This window comes from Piliocolobus tephrosceles, chromosome 9 (genome assembly GCF_002776525.5).
Source record: "Piliocolobus tephrosceles isolate RC106 chromosome 9, ASM277652v3, whole genome shotgun sequence".
NCBI classification, from domain to species: domain Eukaryota; kingdom Metazoa; phylum Chordata; class Mammalia; order Primates; family Cercopithecidae; genus Piliocolobus; species Piliocolobus tephrosceles.
Window position 1 is genome coordinate 90,419,017 of NC_045442.1, and position 20,935 is coordinate 90,439,951.

At 40.9% G+C, this 20,935-nt stretch overlaps 1 protein-coding gene across 3 annotated transcripts in view; it reads left to right on the forward strand.

Annotated features, from left to right (window-relative positions):
- Positions 1–3,216: 3,216 nt before the first annotated feature.
- The window catches only part of ZNF33B (zinc finger protein 33B), a 56,494-nt gene continuing 38,775 nt past the window's right edge, over positions 3,217–20,935 (forward strand). For 2 of the 3 annotated variants that reach the window (XM_023202287.3, XM_023202288.2), the window contains exons 1-4: positions 3,217–3,578; positions 5,110–5,162; positions 9,954–10,098; positions 10,374–10,469. In XM_023202287.3, coding sequence (XP_023058055.1) covers positions 3,566–3,578; positions 5,110–5,162; positions 9,954–10,098; positions 10,374–10,469 — 307 coding nt within the window. In that variant the 5' untranslated portion in view covers positions 3,217–3,565. The remainder of the gene's footprint in view (positions 3,579–5,109; positions 5,163–9,953; positions 10,099–10,373; positions 10,470–20,935) is intronic. The other variant, XM_026446756.2, reaches the window with a different exon arrangement.

Sequence of the window (20,935 nt, forward strand, 5' to 3'; positions counted from 1 at the left end):
TACATAGACTAGTCAGCTTCCGGTTGTGTGACTAGAGCAGGGCTTGACTTTTCCTTAAGCTTCAGCCATGCATAGACGAGTTACCTTCCAGTTGTATGACTAGAGCAGGGTTTGACATTTCCTTAAGCTTCAACTGTACATCGACTGACCAGCCTCTAGTGTGGTCAGAGCAGGGCAGTTGTCTTTTCCTGCTGTGCCTTGGTTCCTCTGCAAGATCAGTTGAGTTGGATGATCTGGATCTTGCTGACTCATCCACTGGTCTTGAACTAAGGCTGCAGGTTTCAGTCGGCTGTGATGGATCCAAGGTGTAATACCTGCAACTTTAACAGCGGTAGGGGTAGACAAGGTCACAATATGGGGGGCATCCCATAAGGGCCTGAGGGTTGTAGGATTCCAGCGTTTAACCCATAGGGGTCCCCAGGTTGAAAGGGATGTATTGCATCTGTAAGGCTAACAGGTATTCTTTCTCTTACCCACCCTTTTACTTCTTGCATTACCTCATTACCTAATGCTTGCATTTGTCTTCTTAGGGTCAGTTCTCCAATTTGCTTTAAATATCCTTTTACTTGAGATATAAGTAGGGATAGTGGGCTGTACACTATCTCAGAGGGTGAATACCCAGGTAATTTTGTAGTGGTACACCTGACTCGGAGAAGGACCATGGGCAATACCTGGTCCCACCTTAAATGAGCCTCTTGGCAAAACTTCTTCAACAGTTGTTTCAGTGTCTGGTTCATCCTTTCAACCTTTCCAGATCTTCGTAGGTGATAGGCTGTATGCATTTAATTTTTAACATCTGAGTTAGTTGCTGTACTACTTCTGCCACAAAAGCTGGTCCATTGTCTGAACCTAAGTTTAGAGGAAGTCCAAATCTAGGAATAATGTCTTTTAATAATATCCTGGTTACTTCTCATGTCTTTTCTGTCCTGATGGTGAATGCCTCGACTCACCCTGAAAAGTGCAGACAAACACTAACATGTACCGATAGTCTCCAGCCTGAGGCAGTTCAGTAAAGTCTACAAGTAGGTTTTCACTTGGCACCGCTCCTGTTTTCTGAATTCCTGGAGGCCAAGTAGGCCCTTGCCTTGGGTTATTCTGGGCACAAGTAACACGCTGCTCACAGACGGCTCGAGTGATGGCAGTTAAGCGTGGCATATAGAAATACTACCCTACGAGAATCTCTAAAGCTGTCTTCCCCATGTGTGTTCCTTGGTGAAAGTGCTCTATAAGTCAAGAGGCAATGGCTTCTGGAATGGCAAGCCTCCCGTCTGAAAACTTCCACCAGCCTCCTTTTTGATATCTCCTGTTTTCCTGCACAAACCACACCTTGTTGGATGAGTAGTTAGGAGTGCCTGCAAAGGGAAGCTGTAATAACGGCATGGCATAAGTCTCTTCTGTCTTTGTTTTTTTCTGTCGTTGAAGCCTATTTTGCTTCCTTGTCTGCTTTTCTGTTTCCTGTAGCCTTAACACTTCCTCCTGTTTGATGTCCTTTACAGTGGATGACTGCTACTTCCTTTGGAGCCCTTACAGCCTCTAGGAGCTGCTCTATTACCTTTTTGTTCTTTATTTATTTTCCTTCAGTAGTTAACAGTCCTCTTTCATTGTAAATGGTTCTATGAGCATGCAAGGTGGCAAAAGCATATCTTGAGTCAGTATAGATATTCACTGACTTTTCCTTCACTAGAAATAGTTTCTTGTGAGAGGTATTAGTTCTGCCTTCTGCGCTGAGGTTCCTACCTGCAGGGGGCGGGCTTCGGCCACCGAGTTTAATATGACTGAGGCATACCTGGCCTTTCTGATATCCTCAAATATGAAGCTGCTTCCATCAGTAAAATATTCAACATCTGGGTTTTTTAAGGGTTGATCCTTTAAGTCTTTCTGGCTTGAAAAGACCTCAATCACTGTTTCTACACAGCAGTGGTACCCTGGGGCACACAACAGGGGCTTTCCATGTTCTGCACACAAAGTGCTGGGATTATAGGCATGAGCTACCATGCCTGGCCATATTTGCATTTTTTTCAATTATCATAATGGACTTTAAAAGTTTTGCTGGAATGGACCTGCTTATTTTTCTCTATTATAAAATATAACTGATACTAAATTTATAGTTTCTGTCTTTGGCATCACATCCCTTTTTTTTCTTTTTTTTTTTTGAGACAAAGTCTCACTTTGTCACCCAGGCTGGAGTGCAGTGGTGCCATGATGGCTTACTGCAACCCAGGGCTCAAGTGATCGTCCAACCTCAGCCTCCTGAGTACCTGGAATCACAGGCACCTGCCTACATGCCTGGCTAATTGTTATTTTTAATTTTTTGTAGAGATGGGGGTCCCACTATAGTGCCCAGGCTAGTCTTGAACTCCAAGGATCAAGTGGTCCTCCTGCCTCCGCCTCCCAAAGTGCTAGAATTACAGGTGTGGGCCACTGTGCCTGGCCCACATGTCAATTTTCAAAAATTTATACTCGTTTAGTGGTTTAAATGTTTCAATATTGTACACATGCTAATTTTATCACGTGTGATCTATGTATATCTCTATATTCCAAATTGTTCAGAACGACATGCTCTTTGGAATACTCCATTCTTTCCCTCACTGCTTTGAAATGCTGTATTTACTACATATTAAAGAACACTCTTAATCATGGTGTCTTATTTCCATGGAGCAGGTGCCAAACTACTTTTAATAGAGCAATATTATATGTATAGATAGATACAGCTACATATAGCTATTTCTCAGGCATTTTTTCCTGCTTTTTAAAACGTATACTGGCTGTTCATTTAGATTTTTACTTACTGTGGAAAAAGTTGAGAATGCTTTTGTAAAGTACACAATGCACTACAGATCAAAGAGAAAAAATACAAAAATTTGTTGATGTTCTTTTAGGAATTTTGTCTTCCTAAGAAAGGTACAGAGAGACTAAATGTATTTCCATATAGTCAAGCAATTTTAATGTCACAGAGGAAATCATATGTGACATTTATTTTCTTCTTCTAGATTATGTCTATTTTCTCACTGAGCTACAATTCCCGTTTATTGCTTTAACGATTTTGATGAAGTAGCTTTCCTGAGGCACCTCCCCTTTTCCCCCCTCCCCCCAGAGAATCGCAGATAGTGTCACAGTCTTTCAAACTGTATCGAGAAGATCTACTTCCTAACATTTAACGTGAAACTGACACGCAGCTGTCCCTTCCTTGACGCGTCTGTGTCTGAACTGCACACTCACTGCACACAGACCCCCCTTCAGTGCATCCCTTTGGGGCGCCCCCGGAGAGCCAGGGCTGCGGGCAGCTCCCGCACCAATTCAGACCGCATCCGCTCACTGCCTAGCCGGGGCACCTCTTCGCTAATCCTGAAGGGCTGCTCCCGCGGCCTCACGGGAAAGTTAGTTTCCAGGTTGGGCGCCTACAGCGCCAGGCTTTGCGCGTGGGCTCTGCGCATGCCTGGTCCGCCGGCTACCCCTTCAGCGATTCTGCGTTTCCGCCTTTCCTTTTGTTTGTCTCAGGTTTTGCGTGGGAGGCGGTCCCGGAATTTCAAGGGTCTGTGCGCTCTTCTGTGGCTAATGCAACCCAATGAGGGAGCGGGGTAAGCCTAGGCGGGTTGGGCAGGGACGGAGAGGGTGCCCCGCGCGACTCCGGGGGCGGGCGGCAGGGGACCAGTGCCAGGTGGTGGCCAGGCGTCCCGGGGACCTCACAGGGGAAGCCGGGGAGGGCGGGGCTGCAGCATGTCTGCCATGACGCTAGACCGGTTCGTCAAAGGCGCAGCCTCTGTATGGAGCGGGCTTCGCGGCGTCTGTTGCCCAGTTTGTGGGGGCCCGGAGGAGGGCATGTGCGCTTGCGCGATCCACAAGGGATCCGCGCGCTGAGCCTTGCGGGAGGGGCAGTTCTCTGGTCTAGCGTGTGGGCGTGTGTTAGGGCGGCGCGGTACCTGGGTGGGGAAGGGCGGGTGCAGTCGCCCCACCACCTCCCGACCTACGGACTCCGGTCCCAGTTCTGCATTCATCCTCTTTAAGTTCCGAACTGCCCTCCAGTCATGTCCATCATTGCATCTTGGTATTTGCTGTTCCTCTGTCCTGATTTGATCTTGCCCTCAGGAAGGATATTAAAGAATTAACGTAATTTTGGTTTGGCTGACTGGCTGTCTCCTGTAATCCCAGCACTTTGGGAGGCTGAGGCCGGTGGATCACCTGAAGTCAGGAATTCGAGACCAGCCTGACCAACGTGGCGAAACCCCTTCTCTACTAAAAAAATAGGAAAAGTAGCCATAGGTGATGGCTCATGCCTATAATCCCAGCTACTGAGGCGGAGAATTACTTGAACCGGGGAGGCGGAGATTGCAGGTAGCCGAGATCGAGATCGCACCATTGCACTCCAGACTGGGCAACAAGAGCAAAATTACGTCTCAAAAAAAAAAAAAAAAAAAAAAAAAAAGAAAAAGAATTTCCTAATTTTGCTTCATTTGTTAGAAGAAAAAATAATTTTTTTTGTTTTTTTGTCAAGGTGAATGACTTGTTCAGGATCACAGTTTGTTAGTAGGGAAGACTGAAAGTCACATCTCCTGACCCCTAAGCCAGTATTGTCTACTTTTCCACACACGTCAAAGCAAGTTTAAAACATCCTTTTGAGAAATAGCAACAAAGTTAGATGAAGAAATTAAAACTGATTTTTTCCTTGAAGCACTGCCGCTTATGGCTTTCTGTGGAGTCACTCTCCAGAGGTTAAGTAACATTACTGGAAAATCAATAGCTTAGTCCTATTTTTTACAATGGTTTTAGTGTTAACGTTCCTTCATTAAATGTATTAACTTGTTTGGCCAATATTGTCATTTTACATATTTTTGCGAACACCGAGGGAGATTGAAATCCTTAAGGAAGCAAATATTTACTTTCACCAGGTGAAAAATCTTGTGCCCAAGAGCCACATGATTATGTTGGAGTTATATTAGGGTGGTCTTTCACCATTTCTACCGCCTATTCCGAAGTGTCAGAGAACATTGATATTTTCCCAGGGGGAGCATTTTACCTAGTGGGTGTGTATAGCTTCTTAGGGCAGAAGAATCTGGGAGTTGCCAGGCAGGCCAAATCTTTCATGACCCTGTTTCTCTTTTTCTGACTCAGCTGTATCTTTAGAGTTGTCTCCATCTTTCCAAGAACAGAACAAAATGAACAAGGTAAGTTATTTATTAATTCCCTACTTTATTTTGCAGTGGACTTTGTGAAATTTGTAAGAGTCAATAGGGTTTTTTGTTGTTGTTGTTGGTTTTTGTTGTTTTTTTTTGTGAGCCAGAGTCTCGCTCTGTCACCCAGGCTGGAGTGCAGTGTCCCCATCTCGGTTCACTGCTACCTTGCAACCTCTGCCTCCCGGGTTCAAGCACTTCTCCTGCCTCAGCCTCCTGAGTAGCTGAGACTACAGGCGCACGCTGCCACGCCTGGCTAATTTTTTGCATTTTATTAGAGACAGGTTTTACCGTGTTGCCCAGGCTGGTCATGAACTCCTGAGCTCAGTCAATCCTAGGCCTCCCAAAGTGCTGGGATTACAAGCGAGAGCCACTGTGCCGGACCAAGAGTTAATATGTTAAGATGAGAAATTAGTAATAGATAAAAATTGAACAGAAAATAACAGATCAATAGCAGGGCCAAATTAGTCAGTAAGTTGAGCTTCATACGTTCTTATGTTTCCAACAACCGTGGCAGAAGGGAAGACACTGGGTACAGACATACTGACTCCTCTGAAGACACAAAGACTTCCTGACAGATGCATAGAGACCCATAGTGAATAACCTTCCAGTGATAACCCTGAAACGAGTGCAGCCTATTGAGTCAAACTGCTTTTTTAATTAATTTTTATTTTACACAGGTTCCGATTTTCTTTTTTTTTTTTTTTTTTGAGACAGAGTCTCGCTCTGTCGCCCAGGCTGGAGTGCAGTGGCCGGATCTCAGCTCACTGCAAGCTCCGCCTCCCGGGTTTACGCCATTCTCCTGCCTCAGCCTCCCAAGTAGCTGGGACTACAGGTGCCCGCCACTTCGCCCGGCTAGTTTTTTGTATTTTTTTAGTAGAGACGGGGTTTCACCATGTTAGCCAGGATGGTCTCGATCTCCTGACCTCGTGATCTGCCCACCTTGGCCTCCCAAAGTGCTGGGATTACAGGCTTGAGCCACCGCGCCCGGCCAGGTTCCGATTTTCTTTTGCATGTAGTGTTTGATCAATTAAGTTAACATGTATTTTAATTATTTATTTATTTATTTATTTATTTATTTATTTATTTTTTGAGAAGGAGTCTTGCTCTGTCACCTGGCTGGAGTACAGTGGCGTGATCTTGGCTCACTGAAGCTTCTGCCTCCCGGGTGCAAGCGATTCTCTTGCCTCAGCCTCCTGAGTAACTGGGACTATAGGCATGTGCCACCACACCTGGCTAATTTTTGTATTTTTAGTAGAGATGGGGTTTCACCATGTTGGCCAGGATGGTCTTGATATCTCGACCTCGTGATCTGCTCTCCTTGGCCTCCCAAAGTGCTGAGATTACAGGCGTGAGCCAGTGTGCAGGGCTAATACATTAAAATTTATTTAATTTTTTTTTTTTTTGATACAGAGTCTCGCTCTGTCGCCAGGTTGTAGCACAGTGGTGCGATCTCGGCTCACTGCAACCTCTGATTCCCTGGTTCAAGCGATTTTCCTGCCTCAGCCTCCTGAGTAGCTGAGATTACACGCACACGCCACCACGCCCAGCTAATTTTTGTATTTTTAGTAGACACAGGGTTTCACCATGTTGGCCAGGCTGGTCTCAGTCTCCTGACCACATGGTCTACCTGCCTCATCCTCCCAAAGTGCTGGGATTACGTATTTTAATTTTTAATGAATCTTATTTCTACATATGTAGCAGATAGATAGAAAACCCGCTAAATTTTAAATATAGAACTTAATGAATTATTACAAATCCATGGTGCAAATAATGAATACATAGGTCAAAACAAACATTGCCAGGACTCCTGAAGCTGTCGTCTTGTCCCCCTCATAATCCCGACACCTCCCTGCTCATTCACTCATTTCCATTTAATCTGTGGCTTCAGTGGCAGAGTTGACTAGTTGTGACAGGAACCTTTTGGCCTGCAAAGCCCCAAATTTAATGTCTGATTTTTTTTTTTTTTGGAGAGAGTCTCACTTAGTCACCCAGGCTAGAGTGCAGTGATGTGATCTTGGTTCACTGCAGCCTCTGCGTTCAGGGCTCAAGGGATTCTCCTGGCTAAGCCTCCCAAGTAGCTGAAATTACAGGCACATGCCATGACACCCAGCTAATTTTGCATTTTAATAGAGATGGGGTTTCACTTGGCCAGGCTGGTCTCGAACTCCTGGCCTCAAGTGATCCACCTGCCTTGGCCTCCCAAGGGATTATAGGTGTGAGCCACTGTGCCTGGCGAAATATTTAATGTCTGACTTTTTACAGAAAAAGTTTACCAATCCCTAGATTAGTTTATTAAGTTTATTTGTTGGTGGTGTGTACTATTTTAGATGACTTTTCCTACTTTGAGGTATGAAGATAATCTCTTTTGTTATCTTTTAAAATATTTATTGTTTTGGCATTCACATTTACGTCTCTTTCATTGGAATGAGTGTCTACTTTTGTGTGAGGTAGATGTCAGATTCCTTTTTTTCATACAATTAATGTAGAATTGTTTTTGAAAACACTGTCCTTTCCCCACTGTTTTACATTGTGATATTTGTCGTCAATTGTGTGTACATATATGTTTGTGTGTTTTTTGAACTGTGTTCTGTTGGTTGGTTGTGCCAGTACCACACTTGGGGAAACATCTTAGCGTCTAGTAGCAGGTTTAACACATTTTTTTCTTCAGCAAGATCTTGGCTCTTCCTAGTTTCTTGCATTTCCATACAAATATTGTTAGTATTCATAAAACAACTTGCTGAGCCTTTCTTTGGGGTTGAATTGAACCTATATATAAATTTGGGAAGAACTACTTACCTTTTTTTTTTGAGACAGTGTCCCAGGCTGGAGTGCAGTGGTGTGATCTCAACTCACTGCAACCTCTACCTCCTGGGTTCAAGCGATTCTCCTGCCTCAGCCTCCCAAGGAACTGGGATTGCAAGCACCCGCAACCACGCCTGCCTAATTTTTTTGTATTTTTAGTAGAGATGGGGTTTCACCATGTTGGCCAGGCTGGTCTTGAACTCCTTACCTCAAGTGAGCCACCTCCTTGACCTCCCAAAGTACTAGGGTTACAGATGCGAGCCACTGTGCCTGGCCTCCAATTCCATTCTTAATTTCTTTCCCCAGTTTTCTGACAGCCTTCTGATTTTCTCTTGATGGCTTTGAACACCCACTATATTATAAATGTCTCTGTAGTCCTTATGTCATTCTTGATCTTCATATTATGCTTCATTTTTTTTTTTTTTTTTTTTTTTTTTTTGAGATGGAGTTTTGCTTTTGTTACCCAGGCTGGAGTGTAATGGCATCGACCTCGGCTCACTGCAATGTCTGCCTCCCAGGTTAAAGGGATTCTCCTGTCTCAGCCTCCTGAGTAGCTGGGATTACAGGTGCTGGCCACCATGCCTGGCTAATTTTTTGTATTTTTATTAGAGATGGAGTTTTGCCATTTTGGTCAGGCTGGTCTCAAACTCTTGACCTCAGGTGATCTGCCCGCCTCGGCCTCCCAAAGTGCTGAGATTACAGGCATGAGCCACTGCGCCCAACCTATGCGTCAAATTTAATATATTTAGGACATTTCTTGCTAGAATACTGTGTCCAACCTATTCTGCCCTAACTTTCCTGGTTTACATTGTGGCTCTTGTATCTGGGCAGCTGTTCATGGGGATAGGCAGAGGAAACATGGAAACATTTTTTTTCTTAATGAATTGGTGACCACATTTTGTTGCTCTCTGTCTCCTATTGTCTGTGCCCTATTTGCATCCTGGTTTCTTCTACAGTAGTTCATGTAAATGTTGTTTTGTCCTTTGCCGTTCTCAGTAGAATTGGTTCTGTAAACAAAACCTGGTCATGTAATTTCAGTATATGCTCACATCTCATCTTTGGCTCTCACTTTTTCACAGCAGTGATCCCTAAAAGATGCGCCCTAGAGGATATCCAGAACAATCCAATTGGATATCTTCTCCTATGTACCCTACAGATGTTTCCAGTATAGTAGTTCCAAAATCTTTCCATTTTCTACACATCCTTATTATTGTCTCTGAATTAAAGGATTAGAACCCAGAATATGTATTGTGATGAAGAAAATGTCAGGCTCTTTTTCTACATTTTTAAATCCAAATGAGAATTAAATTAGAATTCATAATAAATGTATTGACAGTTTATTTCTGTGATTTGTAAATACAAATCTGTAGTTCATAGTAATATTCTTGAAAATGTTAAATGATCAAATACTTTGGAGACCATTGGTCTAAAATTACTCTATAACCCATTTGCTTGGCTTTTCTTCTCAAGACAGCACCAGGCCATCTCCTGTGCTGTCTGCCCTTTTGTTGATGTCTGCAGTGTGTTGCAGGCCCTCACTTTTCCTTGTGTCATCGCCCCATGCTTATAAAGAACATAACAGAGTGTTCTTCATAATTCAACCAACAGCTGTACTTCCTCAGTGAAGCTCAAAGCAGAGCTAACTTTGCTCCTAACATTAGTCTATTGAGTTTGTACTTTCACGTTAGTACTTATAACATATTATCACATATATTTTCTTACCATTCTGTGTGTTCTCTGAACACAGGAAGATTTTTATTAATCTTAGTATTTCCAGCAGTGATGATAGTTCCAGGTACATTGTAGGAACTTGATTTTTTTTGCATGAATTAATATCTTAACGCATTAATGGCAGAATATTTCTGTTAAGATCTTTTTTCCCTAAAAGTATAAAGCAAAACAAATACTCTGTGAATAATAATCATGGTAAGGATTAGCTCATACTTCTTTTTTCATGCCACCTAATTCTGAACATTTCAGGTAGAACAGAAGTTCCAGGGATCAGTATCATTTAAAGATGTGACTGTGGGCTTCACCCAGGAGGAGTGGCAGCACCTGAACCCTAGTCAGAGGGCTCTGTATAGAGATGTGATGCTGGAGAACTACAGCAACCTTGTCTCAGTGGGTAAGGTCTGTTCACTGTATCATTCTAAATAGCATTTGTTTATTCTTTTGATTATGAAGCATATGGGCAGTCTGTATAGTTTAATGATATTTAAGGTTAGGCTTCAGGAGTCAGTGTTGATTGATCACCTTTGAGCACCAGAAGATACTTGTGTTCACCTCTCCAGTGAAAATGTTCCCCTGGCAACTTGAAGCAGCCCCAGAAGCTTCTTCCTGCTTCAGAGGCCTGAGGTCTAGACTGCTTTGTCCAAATCCTGAATTATTTCCTGTTTACAGGGTATTGTGTTCACAAACCAGAGGTGATCTTCAGGCTGGAACAAGGAGAAGAGCCATGGAGACTGGAGGAAGAATTCCCAAGCCAGAGCTTTCCAGGTGAGTTAATATGTACTACACAGATTCACATCAGGGGATTTGTTGTTTCCCAGTAGTTAATTCAGGGATTGGCAACTTTGGAACATTTTTCAAGAACATTTCCATAGGGATCCTAACTTCTGGAAGTGATGGAGAATACTGATTCCTAAATCAAACTTCCAGATACTACTCACAAAAAATTTCTTCTTTTTGAATCATTTTTTGAATCATTTTTTAAATGTTTACCATTCTTACACCTGCCAATAGTTCAGTCTTTGCCCACTTCAACTTTACTATTGTTGCTTATTTTTCTCAAAGCACTTTCAGTGTCCCATCTTAACCTCCATTGTTTTGTGTTTATTCTGTGGTCATAATTTTTTTTTTTTTGAGACAGAGTCTTGCTCGGTCGCCCAGTCTGGAGTACAGTGGCGCGATCTCGGCTCACTGCAAGCTCCGCCTCCCGGGTTCCCGCCATTCTCCTGCCTCAGCCTCCCAAGTCGCTGGGACTACAGGCGCCCACCGCCACACCGGCTAATTTTTTGCATTTTTAGTAGAGACGGGGTTTCACCGTGTTAGCCAGGATGGTCTCGATCTCCTGACCTCTTGATCCACCTGCCTCGGCCTCCCAAAGTGCTGGGATTACAGGCGTGAGCCACTGCGCCCAGCACTGTGGTCATAATTTTTTATACACTCATTTTTAAGCTCAGCAAATAAGTTTTGAGTACTTGCTGTGTGCTGAGGACAATGAAAAAAATTAGGCTGGGCTGGGCGTGGTAGCTCACACCTGTAATCCCAGCACAGGTCGAGGTGGGCAGATCAGTTGAGGTCAGGAGTTCGAGAACAGCCTGACCAACATAATGAAACCCCATCTGTACTAAAAATACAAAATTAGCTGGGCATGGTGGCAGGTGCCTGTAATCCCAGCTACTTGGGAGGCCGAGGCAGGAGAATCACTTGAACCTGGGAGGCAGAGGTTGCAGTGAGCTGAGATTGCGCCACTGCACTCCAGCCTGGGTGACAGAGCGAGACTTTGTCTCAAAAATAAGTAAATAAATATATATATATATATAAATTATGTCTCTAAGTATATATACTTATATGTTTATGTGTGTTAAGTGTTCTGTGGTTTTGAAGACTGAAAGAAAGCAAGTTAGATTGGCTGAATGTGGAACTTTAAGGAACAGTCAGGGGAAACCTTAATGAGGTCAACATTAGAGCAGAAACTTGAATGAAATGACTATGTGAGCCATGAGGATTCTGCTCCTTTTCAGCAGGGATAATAGTAGCTGCTAGCCTTGGACAGGAATGTGCTTGGTGGTTTTCAGGAATAACCAAAAAGTCACAGAGACTGAAGGGAGGAGTTGATTGGAAGAAGGGCAGGAGGTGAGGTGAGGGAGGCAGCTAGAGTCCAAAGGTGAGCCTATCATAAGCCTTACTCAGTTAATTTTATTTTTAATTTAGTGGTAGATTTTCAGCAGATGAGCAACATCTGATTTATATTTCTATAAGATGTTTCTCACCTGTATAGAGAAAATGTTGGGCAGGGCATAGGGCATAGAGAGCTCATTAAAGGCCTGTGGTAGTTTTCCTTATGAGTGATTGTGGTAGCTTAGACAAAGCCAGAAGGCAGGAGGGAATGGGGTGAGGTTTGATTCTCTCGGTATTTGGAAAATGGGGCAATAACAAAAGAACTAACATTTGTAACATCAGAAAGAAGGGAAAGAGGTGTTTAAAGTATTTGAAGAAGTAATGGCTGGACCTTCTCAAATTTAGCAAAAGATATAAAACTACACTTTCCCAAGTCTGAAGTAACATCAAATAAGTTAAGTCCATGGCAAACTCACACTGTAATTAAATCTTTGAAAACTAAAGACAAAAAACATTTTCAAGGTAGCCAGGGAGAAGCAACATATTCCCTACAGGGAATGACTGTGGATTTATCTTCTGAAACTGTGGTGGCTGGAAGGAAGTAGTATATTTTCTCAAGAACTGAAAGAGAAGCACTATCAAGTAAAAATTCTGTATCTTTTGAAACTATATTCATGAATAAAGGGGAACTAAAGGCATTATTAGACAGGGAAGCTAGAAAATGTTGCTAACAAACCTACCTTTAAAAATTGGCTAAAATTTCTCTAAATAGGAAATAACAAAAGAAGGCTTGGAATGCAGGAAAGAAAGAAGATTGGAGGTTGGCAAAAATGGGGATAAATATATTTTTCTCATGAGTTTCTAGAATCATTTTTGATGATTGGAGCAAAATGCTCTGTATGTAGGGAAAACACTTAAGACAATTATATTTTAAATGTGGGGAGGGTAAAGGGGCCTAAGTGGAATGAAACTTGGTACATTTCATTTGAAGTGGTAAAATGCCTGACAGAGTGTGATAAGTTACATATGTACATTTTTATACCTAGAACAACTACTGAGAAAACTATAAAATGTGGTATACTTAGAAACACTGTAAATAAACCAAGATGGAATCTAAAATTTAGGAATATTTATATTCCATAAAAAATATTTATAGAAAACAGAAAATAAAACAAATAGCAGCCTAACAGAGCAATATTTACCTTAAATGTAAAAAGTACACTAATTAAAATATAAATTGGCAGAATGGAAAAAACATAAAACATGATTCTAAAATATTTAATTTTTGTGAGTAAATAGTAGGTATATATATTTTTGGGGTACAGGAGATGTTTTGATACAGGCACACAATGTCTAATAATCACATTAGGGTAAACTGGCTATCTATTCCCACAAGTATTTATCTTTTGTGTTATCAACAATCCAGTTATACTCTTCTAGTCACTTTAAAATGTACAATTAAATTATTTTTGACTATAGTCACCCTGTTGCGCTAGCAAATACTAGGTCTTATTCATTCTTTCTATTTTTTTTGTACCCTTTAACTATCCTCATCTTCCCCCCACCCCACCCCACTATCTTTCCCAGCCTCTGGTAACCGTCCTTTTACTTTCTACCTCATCTCCATGAGTTCAGTTGTTTTAATTTTTAGCTTTCACAAATAAGTGATAACATGCAAAATTTAATATTCTGTGCCTCCGTTTCCGTCTAGGTTGTTGCATATGACAGGAGCTCTCATTTTTTATGGCTGAATGGTACTCCATTGTGTATATGTATCACATTTTCTTTATCTGTGAATGTACACTTGGGTTGATTCCAAATCTTAGCTGTTGTGAACAGTGCTGCAGTAAACATGGGAGCAGAGATATCTCATTAATGTACTGATTTCTTTTCTTTTGGGTATATACCTAGGAGTGGGATTGCTGGATCATTTGATAGCTCTATTTATAGTTTTTTTAGGAACTTCCAAACTGTTCTCTTTTAGCCACATGAAGTGAAAACCATGGTAAGTGCTCACCTGACTTTTAGTTCCCGTGAAACTGCTTCTTTTGTGTATAGTTGCCAATCTTAGTCTTCCTGCAGGGGAGTGGGTATGATCGGTGGCGTTTTCTATTCCACCATCTTCCTCCACCCATCCTAAAAATGTTTTCTTAGGAAACTCATAACATAGTGAACAACATAGGTTGATAAAGTATATAAAAAGATAAACTGTACAAACATTAATCAAAACAAAGGGTGTCACTATTAATATCAAATACAGTAGACTCCAGAGCAAAGAAAATTATTAGACAAAAAGAACATTATGTAATGACAAAAGGATCAATCCAACAAAAATGCAATGATCCTAAATGTGTCTCTAGCAAACCTTAAAGTACATAAAACAAAACTGATTGAGCTGAAAAGAGAAAAGCACATTTTTAACTGTAGTTGGAAAATTCATCACTTCACTCTTAGCGGTTGGTAGAATTACTAGCCATGATTACTGGCAGATATAGAAGAACAGGACAGCAACATCAACCAATAGGACTGAAGCAACATTGTAGAACAGTGCTCAACAAGGCTGGGTGCGGTAGCCCACGCCTGTAATTCCAACACTTTGGGAAGCTGAGGTGGGCATATTGCTTGAGGTCAGGAGTTCAAGAGTAGCCTGGATAACATGGTGAAATCCTGTCTCTCCTAAAAATACCAAAATTAGCCAGGCGTGGTGGCGCATGCCTGTAGTTCCAGCTACTTAGGAAGCTGAGGCACGAGAATCGCTTGAACTGGGAGGTGAAGATTCCAGTGAGCCAAGATTGTGCTACTACACTCTAGCTTGGGTTGCAGAGTGAGACTCTGTCTCAAAAAAAAAAAAAAAAAAGGGAAAAAGAATAGTGCCCAACAACAGCAAAATACAGTTTTTTTTCTGAAGTGTCCATGGAATATTCAGAAAGATAGATCATATCCTGGGCCATAAATAAGCCTTGACCGTTTTAAAATAATTGAAATCATTCTGAGTATGTATGTTTTCTGACCATAATGAAACCAAACTACAAATCAGTAATAGAATGACAGTAGGAAAATATCTAATCATTTAGAAATTAAACCTCAGACTTCTAAATAAAGTCTGGAGTGAAGAAGAGGCCTCAAATTCAATAGTAGAAGTGCATAGACTTAATGAAAATGAGACCATACCATATCAATATATGTGGGAGGTAGCTAAAGCAGTGCTGGTGGAGAAATATATAGCACTAAATGCTAACATTAGAGAGGATGATAGGTCGCAAACCCAGATAGGTCGCAAACCCATAATTGACTTTCTACCTTAAGAAACTAGCAAAGAGCAAAATAAAACCTCTGTTAAGTAGAGGGAAGAAAATAACACTGGAAGCAGAAATCAGTAAAATTGAAAATAGGAAAAAGTAGAGAAAACTAATGAAAGAGAGGGTTCTTTGGAAAAAAAATCAGTAAAATTGATAAGTGTGTAGCAATATTGATTAAAAATATAAAATGAGATGACAAATCATCAATATCTGGAATGAAACAGGGAATATCACTCCATCATCCATTTAATAGTGTAATAAAGGAATCTTGTCAACAACTTTATGCTCATAAATATGACAACATAGGCCAGGTGTGGTGGCTCATGCCTGTTATCCCAGCACTTTGGGAGGTCAAGGCGGGTGGATCACCTGAGGTCAAGAGTTCGCGACCACCCTGGCCAACATGGTGAAACTCCGTCTCTACTAAAAATACAAAAATTAGCCTGGCGTGGTGGTGCATGCCTGTAATCCCATCTACTCAGGAGGTGGAGGTAGGAGAATGGCTTGAACCCAGGGAGTGGGAGGTTGCAGTGAGCTGAGGTTACGCCATTGCATTCTAGCCTGGGGAATAGAGCAAAACTCTGTCTCAAAAAAGCAAAGCAAAACAAAACAAAACAAAATGACAACATGGAAGAAATGTATCAGTTCTTCAGAAACCACAGACTATTACAACTCAAATCAGGGTGATATAGGTAATTTGAATGACGCATAGGTATTCATAAAGGTTGACATAATTTGAATCAAATAATTTAAATTTTAAATAAAATAAAACTTTATATTTACATATGACATGATTATATATGTAGACTATTACAAGGAATCTTAGAAAATAAAAACCTCAGGCCAGGCGCCATGGCTCATGCCTGTAATCCCAGTATTTTGTGAGGCCAAGGTGGGTAGATCACCTGGGGTTGGGAGTTCAAGAGCAGCCTGACCAATATGGAGAAACCCCATCTCTACTAAAAATACAAAATTAGCTGGGTGTGGTGGCCCATAGCAGTAATCCCACCTACTTGGGAGGCAGGAGAATCGCTTGAACCTGGGAGGCAGAGGTTGCGATGAGCCGAGATCACACCATTACATGCCAGCCTGGGCAACAAGAGCGAAACTCTGTCTCAAAAACAAAAACAAAAACAAAAAAAAGAAAAGAAAATGAAGACCTTCTAGAATGAATGAATGGTTTCCAAAAAGTTTCAGTGTCCAAGATGAACACATATAATCAATTTCTCTCCACTAACAATGAACATATGCAAATCTAAATTAAAAACATAATACCACTTATTCTATAGAAAATTAAATACTTTGGTATAAATTGAACAAAATATGTATAGGACTTCTGTGCTGAAAATTACAAAATGCTGATGAAAGAAATAAAAGAATACTGAAATAAATGAAGACGCATGGTCTCTTGATAGATTGGAAAACTCAATAAGTATGCTAGTTCTCTCCAAATTGATCTGTAGGTTTTTTTGTTTGTTTATTTGTTTGTTTTTCTGAGAGAGAGTCTCACTCTGTGAGACTCACTCAGTGGCCTGATCTTGGCTCACTGCAAGTTCCACCTCTTGGGTTGATGCCATTCTCCTGCAGTCCCAGTAGCTGGGACTACAGGTGTCCACCACCACGCCCGGCTAATTTTTTGTATTTTTAGTAGAGACGGGGTTTCACAGTGTTAGCCAGGATGGTCTCGATCTCCTGACCTCATGATCCTCCCACCTCGGCCTCCCAAAGTGCTGGGATTACAGATGTGAGCCACCGCACCCAGCCACATCTGTAGGTTTAATGGCATTCCTGTCAAGATTCCAGTAAGGTTTTTCTCAGCTTTAAGCTTATTCCAAAATTTGCATAAACAGTTAAAGGAACTACATATATATATTAAACAATTTTGAGAAAATTTTTCTCAGAAGTTTTGAGAAAAAGAATAATAGGAGGAATTATTGTATCCAGTGTTAAGGCTTATTACATTAATCTCCCCTTTTCTGTGGTTTTGCGTTCTGCAGTTTCAGTTACCTGAAGTCAACTCTGGTTCAAAAATATTAAATAGGAAACTTCAGAAATAAATAATTCCTAAGTTTTAAATTGCACACTGTTGTGAGTAGCATGATGAAATTTTGCACTGTCCTGTCCCAGGACATGAGTCAACCCTGTGTCCAGCATACCCAGGCTGTGTATGCTACCCATGAATTAATTACTTAATAACTGTCTTGATTATTTACTCTCATGATATGTGTTCAAGTAACCCTTATTTTACTTAATAATGGCCCTAAAGTACAAGAGTAGTGATGCTAGCATATTGTTGTAACTTTTCTATTTTATGATGTTGTTAATCTCTCCCTGTCCCTAATTTATAAATTAAACTTTATCATAGGTTTGTATATTTAGGAAAAAACATAGTATTTATAGGGCTCAATACTGTCTGAGGTTTCAGGCTTCCACTGGGTATCTTGGAATATATCCCCCTTGGATAAGGAGTGACTACTGTATGTATATATTAATAGCTATAATAATCAAGAGGACAGGATGTTAGTAGAATATACACATTAGTAGAACATACACATAGAACAATGGAATAGAAAACCTCAACACTGATTATGCTGTTACAGACTATATGTTCATGTAGTTGGAGCCCTTACCCCCAGTGTGGTGTGATTGGAGATGTGAAGCCCTTGGGAGGTAATTAGGGTTAGATTAGGTTATGAGGGTGGGGCCCTCACGATGAGGTTAGTGCCTTACAGGAAGAGGAAGTGAGAGCTTGCTCGCTCTCCATATGCACGGAGGAAAGGCAATGTGAACATGCAGTGGCCGTCTGCAAGCTGGGAGGAGGCCCTCACCAGGTCCTGGCCATGCTGGCATCCTGATCTCAGACTTCCAGCATTCAGAACCGTGAGGAAATAAACTTCTCTTGTTTGAGCCACACAGTCTATGGTATTTTGTTATAGCAGCCAAAGCTAAGACATTTGACAGACTGTTGACAAAAATGCAAAAGAAGTTCAGTCAGGTATTCAGCAAAAGATGTTGAAGCATTTTGACAATATCTTGTTTTATGTGTGGTAGAATATATATAACATGAAATTTGCCATTTTAACAATTTTTAAATGTACAGTCCAGTGGCATTATACTCACAATGTTGTATAGCCATTACCACAATTTCGAAAACATTTTCATTACTTCAAACAGAAGCTTTATTGCCATTAAGCAGTAACTACTCATTCCTCCCTCCCACCAGCCTATGGTAACCTCTTATCTAGTTCGTTTCTGTGAGTTTTGACTGTTGTGAATATTTCATGTCAGTAGTGTGACAACATTTGGCCTTTTGTGTCTTGTCTTATTTCACTTAGCATGATGTTTTCAGCTTTCATCTGTATTATAACAAGTATCAAGACTTTCTTTTCTGGCTGTTTAATCCATTCATCTGTTGATGTACACTTGGGTCATACACCTTTTTGGCTGTTGTGAATAATGCTTCAGTGAACACTGGCATATCATCTGCTCAAATTCCTGTTTTCAGTTTTTTTGGATATAAACCTAGGAGTACATTTGTTTTATCAAAGTGTATTTTAGGTTTTTGGGGTACCACTGAATGATTTTAAATGTGTATATATACACAGATACTTGTTTTTGAGACAGTGTCTCACCCTGTCACCTAGGCTAGAGTGCAGTGGTGCAATCTTGGCTCACCACAACCTCTGCCTCCTGTGTTCAAGTGATTCTCCTACCTTAGCTTCCCGAGTAGCTGGGACTATAGGCGCATGCCATCACACCCAGCTAGTTTTTGTGGTTTTAGTAGAGACGGGGTTTCACCACGTTGGCCAGCCTTGTCTTGCACTCCTGACCTCAGGTGATCCACCTGCTTTGACTTCCCAAAGTGCTGGGATTACAGGCATGAGCCACCGCACCCAGCCTTACCTACTTTATCTTTTGTTGCTCATGTATTTTATGTTATTGGTAAGAATCCATCACTAAACCCAAAGTTTTCCTTATGTTTTCTTCTAACCATTTCTTCTAAACATTTTATTGTTTTAGCTCTTATTTTCAGTTCATTTTTGTATATAGTCAAAGTAGGGATCTAACTTTATTTTCTAACTTTATTTTCATGTGGAAATCCGCTTGACCCAGCATCATTTTTTGGTCATTTGTCATCATTCCTAGCAGAAACTCTATTGCCATTAAGCAGTAACTACTCGTTGCCCCTTCCCACCAGTCTGTGGCAACCTCTAATGTATTTTGTCTCTGTGAGTATGACTGTTGTGAATAATTCATGTCAGTAGCGTGACAATATTTGGCCTGCATCAACTGAAAGAAAAGGCTTTTCTTTGTCCCAGTGAATAGAATTGACACTCTTGTCAAAAATCAGTTGGCCATAGGTAGTGTATTTTTGGGCACTCACTTGTATTCCGTTTGTCTGTATGTCTATACCTATGCCATGACCACACTGTTTGGATTGCTGTAGTTTTCTAATAAGTTGTGAAATTGGACATTTTGAGCCCTCTGACTTTGTTCTTGTTTTTAAAAATCATTTTGGCTATTCAGGGCCCTTATAATTCCATGTGACTTTAAGAATCAGCTTTTTATTTTGGTAAAAATGCTGATGGAATTTTGATAGGGATTGTGTTAAATCTGTAGATCATTTTGGATGGTATTGTCCTTTTAACAATATGACATCTCTCAGACTATGAACATGAGATACTGTTTCCTTTATTTATGCCTTCTTTAATATTTTTCATCAGTATTTTGTAGTTTTCAGTGTACAAGTCTTGCACCTTCTTGGTTAACTTTATTTCTAGATAGTATTTTATTTTAGATGGTGCTATAGATAGAATTGTTTTCTTAATTTTCTTTTCAGATTGTTCTTTGCATGTGTGTAGCAACACAACTGATTTTTGTGTGTTGTTGTATCCTGCAACTTTGCAGAATTCATTCATTAGCTATAGTATCTTTCTTGTAGATTCTTTATAATCTATCTTTAGGATTATATCACCTGTACTTGAGTAGACATAGTTTTACATCTTCCTTTGCAATGGATGCCTTTCTTTCTTTTTCTTGCTTGGCTGGAACTTCTACTGCAGTGTTAAATAGCACTGGCAAAAGTGGGTATTTTTGTCTTCTTCCTGATGTTAAGAGGAAAGCTTTCTTTCATCAGTGAATATGATGTAAAGCTGTGAATTTTCTTTCTTTTTTTTTTTTGAGACAGAGTCTCGCTCTTTTGCCCAGGCTGGAATGCAGTGGCGTGATCTCAGCTTACTGCAAGCTCCGTCTCCCAGGTTCACACCTTTCTCCTGCCTCAGCCTCCCGAGTATCTGGGACTACAGGAGCCCGCCACTATGCCCGGCTAATTTTTTATGTTTTTAATAGAGACGGGGTTTCACCGTGTTAGCCAGGATGGTCTCAATCTCCTGACCTCAAATGATCCACCCTCCTCGACCTCCCAAAGTGCTGGGATTACAGGCGTGAGCCACCGTGCCCAGCCAAGCTGTGAATTTTCCATAAATGCCCTTTATCATGTTGAAGAAGTTCTATTCTGTTTTGTGTTTTCTGAATGTATTTATCCTGAAAGGGGGTTGGATTTTGTCAACTGCCTTTCCTGCATCAACTGCGATGATCATGTCCTTTTTTTTTACTTGTTTTATTAATGAAGTATATTGCATTGATTTTCTTTCTTTCGTTCTTTTTTTTTTAAACATTGATTTTCTTATGTTGAACCACACAGGCATTTCCAAGATAAATCCCCCTTACTCACTTGGTCATGGTGTATAGTCCTCTTAATATACCATTAAATATATTTTACTGGTATTTGTGTATGTGTGTGTGCATGTATGTGTGTGT